Source organism: Vanessa tameamea, chromosome 21 (genome assembly GCF_037043105.1).
Source record: "Vanessa tameamea isolate UH-Manoa-2023 chromosome 21, ilVanTame1 primary haplotype, whole genome shotgun sequence".
Taxonomy (NCBI): domain Eukaryota; kingdom Metazoa; phylum Arthropoda; class Insecta; order Lepidoptera; family Nymphalidae; genus Vanessa; species Vanessa tameamea.
This window is the reverse complement of record NC_087329.1, coordinates 5,946,513-5,962,497: the sequence shown is the minus strand read 5'-3', so window position 1 is coordinate 5,962,497 and position 15,985 is coordinate 5,946,513. Positions and strand designations below refer to the sequence as shown.

General features: G+C 29.1%; 4 protein-coding genes across 5 annotated transcripts; 2 read left to right on the top strand and 2 right to left on the bottom strand.

Annotated features, from left to right (window-relative positions):
* Nucleotides 1-243: 243 nt before the first annotated feature.
* LOC113395652 (cell cycle control protein 50A-like) lies at nt 244-5,450 on the bottom strand. 2 transcript variants are annotated; one of them, XM_026633307.2, is made up of 9 exons: nt 5,299-5,447; nt 5,096-5,202; nt 4,806-5,011; nt 4,300-4,433; nt 3,717-3,827; nt 3,195-3,280; nt 2,891-3,017; nt 1,930-2,094; nt 244-428 (listed from the first exon to the last, which is right to left on the bottom strand). In XM_026633307.2, the coding sequence occupies exons 1-9, from the start codon at nt 5,309-5,311 to the stop codon at nt 328-330; spliced, it is 1,050 nt and encodes a 349-aa protein (XP_026489092.2). In that variant the 5' UTR covers nt 5,312-5,447; the 3' UTR covers nt 244-327. The 2 variants fall into 2 exon arrangements, with proteins under 2 accessions (XP_026489092.2, XP_064074228.1); XM_064218158.1 differs by lacking the exon at nt 3,195-3,280 and having other exon boundaries at nt 2,891-3,001; nt 5,299-5,450.
* Nucleotides 5,451-6,271: 821 nt separating this feature from the next.
* LOC113395638 (actin-related protein 2/3 complex subunit 3) lies at nt 6,272-8,295 on the top strand. The gene is made up of 5 exons (XM_026633282.2): nt 6,272-6,449; nt 6,526-6,702; nt 6,984-7,179; nt 7,289-7,350; nt 8,035-8,295. The coding sequence occupies exons 1-5, from the start codon at nt 6,444-6,446 to the stop codon at nt 8,128-8,130; spliced, it is 537 nt and encodes a 178-aa protein (XP_026489067.1). The 5' UTR covers nt 6,272-6,443; the 3' UTR covers nt 8,131-8,295.
* A 476-nt stretch (nt 8,296-8,771) lies between these two features.
* On the bottom strand, nt 8,772-11,442 carry LOC113395636 (short-chain specific acyl-CoA dehydrogenase, mitochondrial). Its single transcript, XM_026633280.2, has 5 exons — nt 11,281-11,442; nt 10,788-11,171; nt 10,294-10,709; nt 9,980-10,222; nt 8,772-8,979 (listed from the first exon to the last, which is right to left on the bottom strand). The coding sequence occupies exons 1-5, from the start codon at nt 11,315-11,317 to the stop codon at nt 8,836-8,838; spliced, it is 1,224 nt and encodes a 407-aa protein (XP_026489065.2). The 5' UTR covers nt 11,318-11,442; the 3' UTR covers nt 8,772-8,835.
* Nucleotides 11,443-11,798: 356 nt separating this feature from the next.
* On the top strand, nt 11,799-15,960 carry LOC113395637 (polymerase delta-interacting protein 2). The gene is made up of 6 exons (XM_026633281.2): nt 11,799-11,991; nt 12,074-12,353; nt 14,409-14,586; nt 15,005-15,168; nt 15,293-15,498; nt 15,610-15,960. The coding sequence occupies exons 1-6, from the start codon at nt 11,903-11,905 to the stop codon at nt 15,725-15,727; spliced, it is 1,035 nt and encodes a 344-aa protein (XP_026489066.2). The 5' UTR covers nt 11,799-11,902; the 3' UTR covers nt 15,728-15,960.
* The last annotated feature ends 25 nt before the right edge of the window (nt 15,961-15,985 follow it).

Sequence of the window (15,985 nt, the reverse complement as noted above, 5' to 3'; positions counted from 1 at the left end):
GATTGACTTAAAAGTAACTTTAACGTTTTTTTGTGGCGGATTTTTTGACAATTTAAATGTTCTTGTTAAAGCCTTGAATAAAGTATATCTGGAAAAATAAAACTGATGAGGTGTTCTGAGCTCGCACAGCGAAGGCCCTAACCCAAAAGTCTTTTGTATTTGTGTTCTTCCATATAAACGTTTTATGTAGACCATTATTCGAGCCGTGCGAAGCCGGGACGGGTAGTTATTGAATTAAAAATCACTTTCGTGTCTTTGTCCAACTTTGTCCAAAATGTGGTCCACATTTCAAATTGCTCCCTATATCTGTACCATATAAAGGCACACTTAAGGACGGTAGAGGTTATCTTCTGGTATATGCGGCTGATGATTGCCAGTTAAGTTTTCATTTACAACATCTACGTCACCATTGTTATCGCCTTCGTTTCCTTTATGAACGATAGAAAACAAAAATGTCTTAATTAAATTAATGGTTAGATTAATTGAATAAATAAATAAGTGAAAAAAAAATTATTATAACGATTTTTTTGCTGATTTTTCACGGTTTAATTTAGATTTTGGAGCTTTTTTAATTTATATTGTGTTTGAAATATAACATTTAGTAAAAAGTAGTAAAATTGTCTATGTCAAAATCTCTTAGTTTCTGGTATCTATTCTATTTGAAAGTACGCCATAAATATATCTTAGAGTAAGGTTTATGGCGGGGGACTATGTAGTGATACCCAGTATATATTGTAATTAGTATTTTAACAAGACACTACCTTATCGAGTTCGGTTTGCAAATGTTCAGTGTTTTTTTTTTATGTAATAGGTTTTGCATATGGGGGCCACCTGATGTAAAGTGGTCACCACCACCCATAGACATTGGCGGTCTTAGAAATATTAATTATCCCTTACTTCGCCAGTGCGCCACCAACCTTGGGAACTAAGATGTTATGCCGCTTGTGCCTGTAGTTACACTGGCTCACTCAGCCTTCAAACCGGAACACAACCATACCATATTGCTACTTGGCGGCAGAATATCTGATTAGTGGGTGGTACCTACCCAGACGGGTTTGCCCCTACCACCAAATAAAATTCGAGAAAATAAATTTTTAAATACAGTGCTGTTAATGAGACTGTTATCGAGTAATAATTTAATAGAGTACTGCTTTTTAACACGGCAGACTATTTCTATTCATTTATCATATATCCCAAGACTATCCTTAGTGTCAGAACATGCAGATCGTCACTGCGGTGCAACAAATAATTTATAAAAATATTTACCAAAAATTTACATAGAAGAATTTCCAAAAATATATATTTTGTTTAATTGATTTTGTAAATGAAGAATTTGCCTCGTGTATGTCTTAATATTATAAACTAATATTACAAATGCGAAAGTAACACTGTCTGTCTGTTGCTCACGGGCAAAAGCACTGAACCAAAATTAATGAAATTTTGTATGCAGCAATCTTGAATCTGAAGCAAGGACATAGATTATGGCCCTTCACTTAAATGCGAGCAATGCCACGGGTGACAACTAGTATTCTACATATGTTCGTATTGTTTACTGTACATCCAGCATAGACCCTACTCATACAAAGAGGTCTACGTATTAACAAATAATATTGATACCTTCTTATTAAGTATGTTATGATGATTCCATAGACAACAGCTACTTTTTATTTATAGTCTTTTTGAATTGAAGAAAGTATAACGAGAGACAAACCTCTAAATTTACGTATTTCATGCGATTTATTACATCAGTGACAACGTATTTGTTAGATCTGTGTCTGTTTGTCTATCTGTTTGGTGGTACGGAACACTGTGTGTATCAGTCCGAATTGCACTTTCCCGGTTTTTTTTTTCTCTATGCAGTGCCTCCCGGGTCACCATCCATCTTACTACGCCACTGCTCATAAAATAAATATAAGAAGGAATACTTGCCTTTAATACGCTTATGAATGATAAATGCAAATGACGCTATAACGAGAAGTATCAGGCCTATGACTAGTGAAATTATTCCAATTACGTTGAGACTTGTGTACGTCGTCGTTAAATTAGCGGAAATAATAAATTTCCGTCTACCACTGTATCGACTTGATGGATAATCTAAAAAATATTAATTATTTGATTATAAATACTAGTGTTCGCCTATCAATCACATTTGAAAATTAAATGTAAACATATATATATATGAATTTCTATACTTCAAACAAATACTTTTACTCTTATGTCCAACTTTTTAAAAGTGAAAAGAGGGACATTATTTTTACACCCAACTTAATCAACCTTATCTTGCCGTCAAATGTTACCTGTGCCCTGTCGGCACAACTAAAAGCCATTAATGATTAAACTAGCCGAGATGGCCCAGTGGTTAGAACGCGTGCATCTTAACCGATGATTTCGGGTTCAAAACCAGGCAGGCACCACTGAATTTTCATGTGCTTAATTTGTGTTTATAATTCATCTCGTGCTCGGCGGTGAAGGAAAACATCGTGAGGAAACCTGCATGTGTCTAATTTCAACGAAATTCTGCCACATGTGTATTCCACCAACCCGCATTGGAGCAGCGTGGTGGAATATGCTCCATATCTTCTCCTCAACGGGAGAGGAGGCCTTAGCCCAGCAGTGGGAAATTTACAGGCTGATTATGTTTATTATGTTTATGATTAAACTAGTGCCCTCTTAGTACAAATAAAAGCTAGAATAAAAAAAAATGATTAAACTAAGAATTTAATTGAATTGTCAAATGTCATTTAGTTCAGTTACATTATTTGAATATCATAAAAATAAGCAAGTTAAAATAAGTTTAGTCCTAAAGTTTCCAGGCTTATGTTTGTGATATTCGAACGTAATATAAGTGCTAATGTCAAACAAAATTGTAGTTGCAAAATTAATAACATACTGTAACCGACGCGTAACTCATATTCTCCAGCTTGAAGACCATTTTCAAAATGAGTCTGAAATTTGTCGATACGCGCATACGGCTTGCGTTTCCATTCGGTTTTCATCCAACCTATAAATAGTTCGTTCTGTAAAAGTTTATATATTTTTAAGTTTTATTTGTATATAGTTTTATTTTAATCGATACAAAAATTTAGTATATTGATACATTCAGGTGTATATTTATATAATACTGATAGCTCCTATCAACACACTATAATATTTAGATAACCTTATTTTAAAGCAAATATATAAAAGATAAACACCTGAAATCCATTATTCTCCGAATTCAAAGTGTCTAACTCCCAAATATTTTTATCCCAATTTTTAGGTTTGGAGAAATTCTTAAAATCTGTAATATAAATATTAATAATTTCATATAAAAATATAAGCATGTGAAGCATAAGCAATTTACAAAGTATTATATGTAATGCAGTTGATATTACTTAAATTTAACACTTTTACACATATGTAAAAAGTTTTATAATGAGATAACAGTATCTACAAAGTATTGTAAACATTAAACAGAATGCATTTTATTTTTACACTTACAACCTATTTAACCTACTTTAGAACATAAATATAATATTTTTATTGTTCTGAAAATTACCAGACACTGTGTATTACAATCCCTAAGATAAAATATATCTATATATTAACATAAATCAATTAAATGAGGACAAATTTATATTAAAAAATGGAGCTATTATCAGAGGTTTTAGAATATGATGGACAATTCTGTCGATGGTTTTGGAAGTAAAGAGAATATTATGATAACAAATACATACCTTCCCAGTTCTCCGGATTATGGTATCCAACCTTTTCATTTTCTGTTAGTATTCCGAAGTTGTGAAATGGTGTAATTATATTACTATAAGTATTTCTTAGTTCATATGTGTCTAAAAATATATATTAGTATATTTAGGCATGACTTCATAATTATTATTTATAAATTTTTCTATATATTATATATAGCTGAAATAACTCAGTGGGTAAAAAATTTGCATCTTTATCAAATAGGTCTTACTATATTTTCTTAATTTGTGTTGTTAATTTAATTACAAGCAACCCCCTATAAGGTTTCTTTATTTAAAATGTTTCAAAAATAAACTTAAATATAAAATATAATATGGCAGAGTAAATTAATATCATAATATTATAAATTAAAATTATTCTTTGAACTCAATTAAGCTTATAGTATTTTATGGCTAAATAAATACAAGGTAAATCTTAACATTTTGATAATTCAGAACACAAATGTTATTTGACATATTATAACCACATATATTTCCTCAATATTCAATTATCAAAAAGCAAAATCATATTCATATGACCTAACACATGTTGAATTATAATTTAAGGAACACTTACCATTAAACATTGCATCGGCTATAGCACCACATGGAGATATAGATATCTTTTCTTTTGTAGTATGAACAAATCTATAAGGCTCACAATTTTCAGATGGTATTGGCACAGGAAAACCCATTAATTGATTATCATCTCTGAAAAATTAAAAATAAATGTTTCTTTTTTCTTTAAGACAGATCTTTAAAAAAATCTGTGATATAATTTTTTTAAGTGTTTTTATTATTTTCTAAAATAATCTTATTTTAACAAATAATAGAACAGTTTCATAAGTTTAAAATGAAAATTCATCATAATTTATTTTCGGGTCATACTTTGTCTACCGAAGACCACACATGATACATATATGGATGTAACTTAGTTTCTTAGTATTCATTATGTCATGCTTCGAAAACTAAACAATGCACAATAGGTTGAGTGAAACTAAGAATGATAATAATGTTATATATTGTTTCACCAAATTCAATATTCTTTCTAGATTACCTTCTATTAATTGTGACATTGTTTACCTTGAATTAACATAATCACTTCGCAATTGGTCAAAGGACTCCAATTCATAGTATACAGTGACATCTCCCTCTAAAGAATCAGTGATGTTAATATTATGGAAACATACACAAGGTACATTTTTTTCTGCACATGTTAAACTTCCATCACTATCAAATTCAAATGCTTTACAATCTGTATAATCTATAATTTGTTCCTTAATGTTAACCTGCCATTTAAGGATTGTTATATTGATTAAAATTCTATTATTAAACACATAATTTTTATTATCACCAGAAATAAAAAAGCATACCTTGTGTGATATACACAAAAATGTTATCCCAATGGGTATAAGTATTATAGCTGTAAACACAATAAATGGAAATGTTTTCAAAAGACATGAAAATAATAAGTCGAATTCTGAAAAAAAATAACATTAGAAAATAAAGATATAAAATAGGAAGCTTGATTGATTCATATAAAGCTTTAGAGTGATAATAGTAATATTATTTTTACTTTTGTTTCCCATTTTGCTTTCCACTTTGACAGTAAAACTAAGCTTCAAACATTTTCACCGGTGAGTATAATGATCAATTTATAAAGGAAAATAAATATATATATTAAATATAGCAATATTTGGACATGGGTTATTCATTCAAATATTAAATTTACATTTACATATTATCACACTTCAAATATTTCTAAAATAAAATAAGTAAAAAGTGTCCTAATTTCCTAGAAGAAGAAACTTCTACTACTTCTGACTTCAAGAGTCTTAAACTTTAAGTTTCAAAACAGAATTTTGACAATTGACAATGACATGTGTGATTAGCATAAAATTGCTGTTGTCTTTACGTGGGTGAATTTATAACCTAATAATAACAATTATATTTAACAAATTTTATTTCGTTTTTTTTAGTCTTTTTTGCCTTTTCTTAGCATAATATTTCTTTTGCTTCTTACCTAATGACTTTTCATACATTATTTTAGCTGTTCTTTTATTAATGTATCCCCTAAAAAATTCCTAAATAAATAAAACCCCAAAAAACCCCTGTACATCTTGATTGTCCCTAAATTTAGGAAAATAAACCAAAGTCAGCAAGAAATAGAGATTTACACCATAAGACGGTTTTTTAACATCCATATTATGTAATAAAATATATAAAAAATTATAATAAATATAATATTAGACTGCTAGCAATAGGTGCCAAATGTTACATACATACGAATAAGGGATAAGTTTATTTTAATAAGATTATATTTCACCCAAAGTTGTCAAGTCTGAAAAACAGTCAAAATTTATTTTATTTACTTCACCAATTCTATATATTTAATAAAGTTCAATGATCACAGAAGCGGAAAATGAAATAGTAAAAGTTCCTTGTAATTGAATGTTATAATGTATGGTTTATTATTATTGCCTTTTCAAAGAAGCAACAATAAAAAAATGTACCTTCAACGTTAAGTGTCACTGTCATTATGACAAATTTAATATTTATCAGCGCTTAGCCGTAGTTCATGACAAACTTAATGATTCATATTTAATTTTTCAGTATATTATTTTTAATGATAAAAAATTGTAGGATACTAACTGTTCCTTGTAGAAACTTTGTTACTACTAAATCCAGTGAACACTTTAAAGTGTGTAAATCTTCTTTAAAATGCCAGTAAGTAGTATTTATAAAAAAGTGCCTTTATAATTTTTTAATAATGTAAAATTACTAAAAAGTTTTATTATTACAGGCCTACCATTCGTCATTAGTCGAATACACCCAATCTGTGGGAAATTTAGCGTTATTGCCTATTCGCACTACTTTCCGAGGACCAGCTCCTTTAAGTCCAAAAATTGAATTGGATATCATAGATGAAGCTCTTAATTATTTTAAAGCGAACGTTTTTTTCAGATTTTACGAGATCAAGGCAAGTTTATATTTAATGAAACAATTTATATTTGGTTAAGTCTTCAAAGAGCAGAGCAAATTTTGATATGGTATTATTATTATAAATAATATACATTCCAAGTTAAGTGTTCTATAGGACTACACATGTCAATATACAATTATTTTGTATGCATATAATTAACAGGCCTGCCTATTTTATATTATGTATTTGTATTAAATGGTTTCATACAATAAATATAAGCATGTTAAGTTAAAAATGAAGTGAATTCTAGTACAAATTGTTTCTTATATCATTTTCAGTCTGATGCTGATAGAGTGCTCATTTACTTGACCCTGTATATTTCTGAATGTTTGAAAAGATTGCAAAAATGCTCAAACAAAAATCAAGGTCAGCAAGAAATGTACATGCTTGCTATATCAAAATTTGACATTCCTGGAGAATCAGGCTTCCCTTTGAATTCTGTCTATGCCAAACCTACCAGCACTCAAGAAGCAGGTATTTGTGACATTTATCAAAATTTCCTTGTGTAACTTAGGAATACAATTATATGATATATATATATATAATATATACATATATTAGTTTAATGTAACTATAATTTTAGATTTGATGAGACAATACTTGCAACAATTAAGACATGAAACTGGAGGAAGAGTTTGTGAAAAGGTATGAATTAGTCTTATCTAAGTTTGTAGCGTATTAGATATTCAAATGTATAAATAATTGCTTTAGGTTTGTTTTATCTCAGTTTAATATGATCTTATGTTGATTTAATTAAAATGCTAATGAAAACAGCAATGCAGATATCCCAAAAAAAAATTAATAAATAAAACTAATATAATTACAAATGTTTCACCTTTTTGGACGAATTTTCACACCTGTAAAATGGTCTTTTTGACCGATCTAAGCTGTACAGCATTCTGTAAAATTTAAATGCTGATCTTTTAAATTACTTTTTGGTAAACTAGATATACTTATAAGATATTATTAACTTTCCACTCATATATACTACCATATAAAAAACAACCACCAAAACTTTATATTGTTGTGGTCTACAACGGCTAAGGTTTATAATCTCTTATTCCCAATTATTTATTTATTAAATTTTCCAAACATAATATTTAAAAGTTCATACAAATCCTCAGAATTTTTATGAGCAGTAAACCTTTGATTTACAAGTTGGTATTTTAATCATTCCCTTATCCAAGATTCTTAATTGAATCGCAATCATAGTAACTGTAACATAATTGATAGCACTTATAGTAACTGCTATCAATCATGTCAATATGATTTGTGTTATGTAAACTTAATTATTTTAAAGAGATATTTTTATTATTAATGTTTTTGCAGGTATTTGCTACAGAAGATGGAAAACCAAGCAAATGGTGGCTATGTTTTGCTAAAAGGAAATTCATGGATAAATCTCTTTCAGGCCCAGGCCAGTAATATTAAACTGAATGTTTCTACATAAAATATTTATTAGATAAAATATGTAGTTATCAATTTTATTCATGTCTTAAATTCCAAGCTCATATTATATTGAGTATTAATATAATTTTTATTATTAAAAATACTGTAAATTCTTTTCTAAATAAATTTCACTATTTCGTAGTTTTTATTTTTCATTGAGCTCTTTCAGAGGGCTTTAATCTCTTTCATATTATTTTATCCTTATAATTAGTTGAATTCTAATAAATTGCAAATAGTATACATTTTCAATGTGTCAATAAAAGTAATTCAAGATATTAAAAAAATAAATTTTAGATTTATCTTAATGTATAGTCTGCCTTTTTAGTGCAATAAATAATTACAAGTAAATAGAAAAAACATCTATATAAGAATATTTTGTTGATTGTTTGTTTTATCTTTTAACAGAAATAAGGAAAGGCTGCACATTTCATTAGGTAAACATGTTCATAATATTATGAATGAATTCAGTTATTATAAAAAATGTAAACCTCAAACTAATTTAAAATCTTTTACTGTACCAAAAAAAGATATTACCCTATTACTCATTGTTTGCATGGTTTTGTGAGAAAGTATTATACTGAAAAGGTTCTGATAAGTATTGCAAGAATATACTAGACTTGAAATAATAAGTCTTTATAACAATTTATAATACACTCTCTTTATACATATAAAAAATATAAACTATACACCATACTCCTTAATCAGTTGTCCTGCAATAACAAGTCTCTGAATTTCTGATGTACCTTCATATATCTCAGTAATTCTTGCATCTCTATAGTGTCGTTCAGCAGGCATATCCGACACATAACCCATGCCTCCTAGGATCTAAAACAAATTACATTTATTTATTTTTTATTTGATATTAGAATGGTATCAGCATAAAATAAATACTTGTAGTCTATTCCAACCATAAAAGGAATACAGCATAATAAACAGCTTCAACTTTGAATCGACACTATAAAAAATATTATTGTTGAATTTGTTTTGGAAATTTTAAAGTGGTTAAAATTAAAGTGGTTATAGGTAATGAACTGCCTGTAGTACATAATATAACAGAGCTATTGGTGAATCACATGGAATAATATGTCAATCTAAGGTTTGTTTATTGTTATTCCTTAGATTGGAATAGAGTATACATATGCTACTAATGAAGTCTTATCAAAAATTAGTTGTTTACAAGAATTTAACTGCTGCATGCAATTAGGATTTGATGGGATTATTGATTTAACTATATTAGGTTTTGAACGATTATATTCCACCAAAAACATTCTTCATTTGGTTTATGTTCAAATCAGGGTTCGCGGATATATATCATGATAAATATCACAATATATATCAATTGATTTTTTCCTATCTTCTGAACAGCACTCATAGATCTATGCTTAAGGCCTGACTCTGAATGATTACTTTTTATGATTAGTCGATTACAAATTAATATTAAAATAAAATTAGTTGATTTATTTCACAAACAAATGAAGATTATTATAATAATAAAAGGTACTTGTGTTTTAAGTGTTCATTAAAAAAAATTTTCTCAAATAGACAATAATTCCTTTGTTACTTTTTTTTAATAAAAAATGTGGTATTTCGACACTTGTATTATTTTACAAATTCCTTTCACATTTTTAAGTGTTTACAGAATGAAATTTGCTTCGTTTTCTTAGCCTGGATATATATCAGATATATTTTAAAAAATCTGATTTTTGATATTTATTATAAAAATCGGATTTTTTCATACCCTGGTTCAAATAATACAAGTTTTGAAATATATATAAAATAAAAAAATATGTATAAGACTTTGTTTAAGAAACTATATAATAATTACTTGTATACACTGATGTGATAGAAATGTAGCTGCCTCAGATGCTGCAAGTTTTGCCATAGCTGCTTCTTTTGTGTATGGCTTTTTGTTATCTTTTAACCAAGCTGCACGCCAAGTTAGTAGCCTGGCAGACTCTAGCTGCAATGCCATATCAGCCAATTTGTTCTGTATTGCCTGCAACTTCATAATTGGTTTGCCAAATGCCATTCTCTTTGAGGCATATTCTACAGCCACATCCAGAGATGCCTAAAAATAGGTATTATATAAATAAAAAGTATTATTTACATGTCACATCTAATCATTTAAATTTAGATTACCTGTGCAATGCCTAAAGCTTGCGATGCAATACCAATTCTACCTGCATCTAATGTCATCATTGCAATTTTGAAACCAAAACCAGGCTCACCCAAAATATTCTCCTTAGGAATCTCACAGTCTTCAAACATGAGGGAACAGGTTGATGAACCTCGTATACCAAGCTTGTCTTCTTTCTTTCCTAATTCGAGTCCATTTATAGGTTTTGGCACAACAAATGCAGATATACCTCTATGTTTAAGGCTCTTGTCAGTTGTAGCAAATACAACAGATGCTTTACTTTCATAACCATTTGTTATCCAACATTTGGTGCCATTAAGAATCCAACAATCTCCTTTAGTTTTAGCCGTTGTGGATGCTGCACCTGCATCTGAACCATTTCCAGGCTCAGATAGTGCAAAACATCCTACTATGTCACCTGTAAATAGAAATGAAGAGTTATAGAGTATATTATTATACAAAGATTATTATCATTTTTTTCTTAAGTTTAACAGACCAGTGCAAAAAGGAGTGACAAACTCCTGTTTCTGCTTGTCAGTGCCCCAGTGGTTCAAGGGACCCAGGTATAATGAGTTATTCACTGACATTATAACACCAGCTGAAGCACATCCTCTGGATATTTCCTCTAATGCTATAGCATATGCCAAGTAATCTAGTCCAGATCCTCCTAGATCTTCAGATGTAGCTATCGCCATAAGGCCAAGTTCACCCATTTTTTTAATAGCTTCTTTAGGATACAAATGGTCTCGATCATATTTTGCAGCGTTTGGCTTGAGCTCTTGCTCGGCGAAATCTCGACAGGTTTTATATAACATCTGGTACGTTTCTGGTAGAGCCGATAGGGAAGCAATGCATCGGGAACTGCGTAATGTTGATGGTACTGAAATATAAATGTTATGATAACTTCACTACTTACGATATCAATTGTAAAGGTAAAAACATTTGAATTATTTTTTTGTGTAACTAAATCAAGCTTGTTAACTACGTACCATAACAATAAGCAGTTCTTGATAAAATACTTAACATTTTTATTAATTTAATTAAAACAACGAAAAAATTAAAATAAATGAAAGACTAAATTAGAACTATGAAGTTTGAACCTTTAAACTTTTATTTTGCTTGAGGGTTACCAACTCTTAATTTTTTTGCCCTGAAAAAATTATTTGAAAATGTATCCTTAAAAAATAAGCCATAAGTATGACAATTTATAGAAATATTTATTTAGTCTTGAAACATATAAAGTAAACAATAAACAAAAAGTTAAAATTCAGTCCAGGGTAACTACATACAACTACATTACTACAAGTAGTACAGTTGCCTGTAATAGTAGAGTAATTGGAGAAAATTAACGGAATTACAAATTCATAAAGCTAATATTTTTATTAATGGAAGAGACAAAAACTTTTTGTGTTCATCAAGAAAGTTATAGTTTTTATTCTCTGACTACGAGAAAATCAATCAAATCTTAAATTAAAAATTGTTACTTATTGCGAAGTATATATTTTTTAAGTATAAAGTTAAAGTATTGTGTCAATTTGGCATAAGTCAGTGTCAAACAAAAACCAAAAACATTTATGTGTTGCGAAAAAAATAACAATTTAAAATGATAAAATGGAGATATTATTAAGATTTGTACCTACAAATCCATTAAGATTAACAGCCTTTAGGATATTATTAACTCATGTAGCTTACTACACCAGGTGTTTTAATGTCTTTAACGTATTTTATATTTTACATATATTACGTACCTAACCTAATACATTTTTAATTTTTATTTCCCAGACTAGCTGAAGTTGGTAAATTAGAAGCACCAAAAACATCGGGCAAATACGAAACAGGACAATTAATTTTGCATAAAGTATTTGGCTATAGGGGTGTTATATTATTTCCATGGTTAGCGAGGGTTTATGATCGGGATGCCACTAATAAAAAGGAAAGCACGGAGTCCTCGGGTACTACAGACAATTCGCGAGATACGCTTTCAAATGTTGGCAAAGAAGTTAAAGGTAGAACTCACACCTTCTATCAAGTTCTAATAGACACCAGAGACGCACCATACATAGTAAGTAATCTTATCCATTTTTAATTTACTTATTATCAATTAATCCTCTTACTAACTCAGCTTTGATATAAAAAATATCTATCTGTGTAAGCAATATTTGCCTGACATTTGTATTCTAATGATAATAATTATGTTGCAATTGTCTTACAATATGTGGAATATAATTATTTGGTATTTTGCTGTTAAAGTAGGTTATTTTAAAAGCGAGGTAGGTTGGCACACAATTATAGCTTTTTATAACTTAATATTATTATATGCAATCACATTGTAAAATGTCTTGAAGATTAAATTAATTGCATGTACCAAGAGGCTTCTGTTTAAAAATACTAAACAATCTAATTCATAGGGTTATTTATAAAATAAATTTTATTTCCAAATACATTATTATACTGTGTTTACTAAAGTATATTATCTATTGTAGGTAAGTGTTTTAATCAGAATTGACTATGAATACTAAGTTTCTTTAAGTTTAAATTTGTAACAATTTTCGAGACATTTTATTTGTTACATTTTGAGTTATTATCATATAAATATTCGAGTTTATTTGTACATTAAGTGAGATACTTTGCTAGAAATAAATAAAGTCATCTTTACCATAGACTAGTTTACAATTTTCATTCATCAAATGATATTTTTTTCTTTACTTTTATATATTAATGTTTATTTAATTGTTGACTTTTAATCTTTTATTATTTATTTTTAAAACTTTATATTTATATATATGTTTGCATAAAATAGAAATAATAAAAATATTAAAATAAATTTTGAATTTCGAATACAATTTTAATTAAAGTTAATTTATTTTTGACTATGCAAACACACTACGACATGAGACCTGAGTGGAAGAAAAAGGTACATTGAAATATTTGAACCTTTTTTTCTGTTGTAATAATCATGACTAACATTGTTATGTTTTAAGTAAAACAATATTAAATTGATATGTTTTTGTTTAAATAACTGCTTTTGGACATGTTTTAATTCCTAAATAATATTTATTTTAATATTTTTTCTTATTGTGTCATCTAAACCAAATCATAACCATTTTTACTAATTAAAGAATTATGCCTTATATAATATAATTGTATCTTAAGTTCTAACTTAATTTACATAAAATCTAGCAAATTAATTAAAATATTTAATGTAATTTTAAGTAAGACTAGATTATTATTTCAATTCTCTTAATTTAAGTAATTAACTTAGTGTCTTACTCTGTATGTTCTAATGTAATTAATAAATTTAAACAAAAGTTACTTTATAAATTATTTAGGTTAAAATAATTTTATTATAAAGTTTACATCAATAAACAAAACCAAAATTATAAATATAAGTAGTTGCATAATTAAAATAAACACTAGTTAAAAAAAATCTCATGGTAATTTGCCACTTTTTTGTCAACTCATGAAAACTGTGTGGTATCTTTCATTGATTTTAATTTAGATATTCATGTATAAGTACAGATTCATTCATTCATTGTTTAGTATTAAATCATATATTATAAAATGTATTTGTCATATTGGGGTTTTTACAGCAATCATATCCATTTTGTTTTTGTGGAGCAAAATATATTACAAATACATATATAAAATGAGTTACACAATTAAAAATAAACTCATTTAGTATATAAGCACAGAATGTGTCCCTTAGTTTTGTATCTATGTTAAAAAATGGCAGCTTTATTGTTCATATTTTTGCATACATTTAGTACTTCTAATTTAATGGTTCCTATAAATATTAACTACTTGTGTTTTTATGATGGTAACATTTTTTAAACATATTATTTGATATGAGACGCCTTTATTTCGAACTATTCCAAACTTTTTATGTGTATTGAATCTAAGTAATATAATTTATAATCTTGTGTATCAAATATGAATAAGAATAGTAATTACTATAAAAATTAATTATAATAAATAAAATATATTACAACTAAAATTACACATTTATGTTTTACAAAAAAAATTATATTGACGGAAGTTCTTACGATGCTCAGTTTTTAATATCTGCTTGACTTTAGGTCCTTATTAATGTTTTTGTTGATATAAAGTGATATTTCAGAGAGCACAAACTGAGGCAGTTACCTTCTTAGGCAACCAAGAATCTAGTCGCAGTCTGTATGCTATACCTGGTTTAGACTATGTGGCCCATGATGACATCATTCCCTATACATCTGTAGAACGGGTGCCATTGCAACACGAACTTTTTGATAAATTTCTTATGCACAATCCAGATAAAGGTATATTATTTTCGATAACATTAGGCTTCTTTATTTAAATAGTTAAAGATATCATTTCTGAGTCAAATTACTTACAGGTCACTTTTGATAAAAATGTTGACATAAACTTTAAATAACAAAACATTAAAAATAATCATATAGATTAAGATTAATTTTATTCGAAGTTATTCTTTACTGTCCGGTTAGTTTTCATAATAAAATTAGCCACCAAGGAACTAGCAATTGTTCTCGTCTGTGTCTCAATTATCGTGTGTAATGTACGTAACATCCGATTTTTACTTTCTTTAAAATAGAAAAATTAAACCTGTCGTTATGCTTATTTGTAAAATCTGTTTCAATATTTTAGTACTCAACTTTGAAAGTCTGATATACATTGAAGTTGTAACAAAATAATCAATCGTAAATAAATTTTATTTAGATCCACCCTTCATAGCGCAAGAGACGCTTCGAGCTTGGCAAAAGAAGAATCATCCATGGTTGGAATTGAGCGACGTCCACCGTGAGACTACAGAGGGCGTGCGCGTTACGGTTATACCGTTTTATATGGGCAGTCGCGAATCACAAAACTCAGCTGTCTATTGGGTAAGGATAAACTTTTAAAAATCTAACGAATTATAAACATACAAATAAATGTTTAGGTTTATAATGCATTTTACAATTTTGTCAGTAATGAACGAAATAAAAACGGTATTTTAACTTATTTTAGTGGAGGTACTGCATACGCCTCGAAAACCTTGGTTCACAAGCTGTGCAACTCAGGGAAAGGCACTGGCGGATTTTCTCCTTGAGCGGCACGCTGGAAACCGTGCGCGGGCGCGGCGTGGTGGGACAAGAACCGCTGCTGGCGCGGCATTCGCCCGCCTTCCAGTACAGCAGTCACGTCAGTCTGCAGGCGCCCAGCGGCCACATGTGGTACGTACCGCCACCCCTGGAGAGATCCTACTAGTCGTTTCCGGTCGAAGCACTTTACAATCTAAATTGTACATAATATATGTATTACGTAATTGTCATATTATATAACAGGGGGACGTTCAGAATGGAGCGGGAAGACGGATACACGTTCGACTGCCGCATCCCCCCCTTCTCGCTGGAGAGCAAGCCGGACGAGGGCGCGCCCGTGGCGCCCTCCGCCGCCGCGTGAGCGCCGCCGACATCACAGGAAGCCCGATTTCAATTCAAATATGGAACATGTGATCTTTTATCATACTATAGAGCTCATGAGCTGAAGTCATTATTTTTAGTTTATCGATGGTAGAAGATATTTATTATGATAGTAAAGCTCCTTATCGTTGTTACATCCCTAGGCTGTTTTCAAAAAATCTTAGTTCTCTTAATAAATTTAGGTCTTAAATAAATTGCAGTATTGTAACAGAATTTGGAATTTTATTTATTCAGGTTA

Excerpts from the sequence above, each read along its gene's own strand:
- LOC113395652 (XM_026633307.2), bottom strand. Across the intron at positions 4,434-4,805 it reads AGTGATTATGTTAATTCAAG|AGATGATAATCAATTAATGG; the intron begins GTAAACAATGTC and ends TTAATTTTTCAG. Across the intron at positions 3,828-4,299 it reads AGCCGATGCAATGTTTAATG|ACACATATGAACTAAGAAAT; the intron begins GTAAGTGTTCCT and ends ATATATTTTTAG.
- LOC113395638 (XM_026633282.2), top strand. Across the intron at positions 6,703-6,983 it reads TCAGATTTTACGAGATCAAG|TCTGATGCTGATAGAGTGCT; the intron begins GCAAGTTTATAT and ends TATCATTTTCAG. Across the intron at positions 7,180-7,288 it reads TACCAGCACTCAAGAAGCAG|ATTTGATGAGACAATACTTG; the intron begins GTATTTGTGACA and ends CTATAATTTTAG.
- LOC113395636 (XM_026633280.2), bottom strand. The coding sequence starts at position 11,317 with ATGTTAAGTATTTTATCAAGAACTGCTTATTGTTATG. Across the intron at positions 11,172-11,280 it reads AAGAACTGCTTATTGTTATG|TACCATCAACATTACGCAGT; the intron begins GTACGTAGTTAA and ends TTTATATTTCAG. Across the intron at positions 10,223-10,293 it reads AAGCTTTAGGCATTGCACAG|GCATCTCTGGATGTGGCTGT; the intron begins GTAATCTAAATT and ends ACCTATTTTTAG.
- LOC113395637 (XM_026633281.2), top strand. The coding sequence starts at position 11,903 with ATGGAGATATTATTAAGATTTGTACCTACAAATCCATTAAGATTAACA. Across the intron at positions 11,992-12,073 it reads CATGTAGCTTACTACACCAG|ACTAGCTGAAGTTGGTAAAT; the intron begins GTGTTTTAATGT and ends TTTATTTCCCAG. Across the intron at positions 12,354-14,408 it reads CCAGAGACGCACCATACATA|AGAGCACAAACTGAGGCAGT; the intron begins GTAAGTAATCTT and ends GTGATATTTCAG.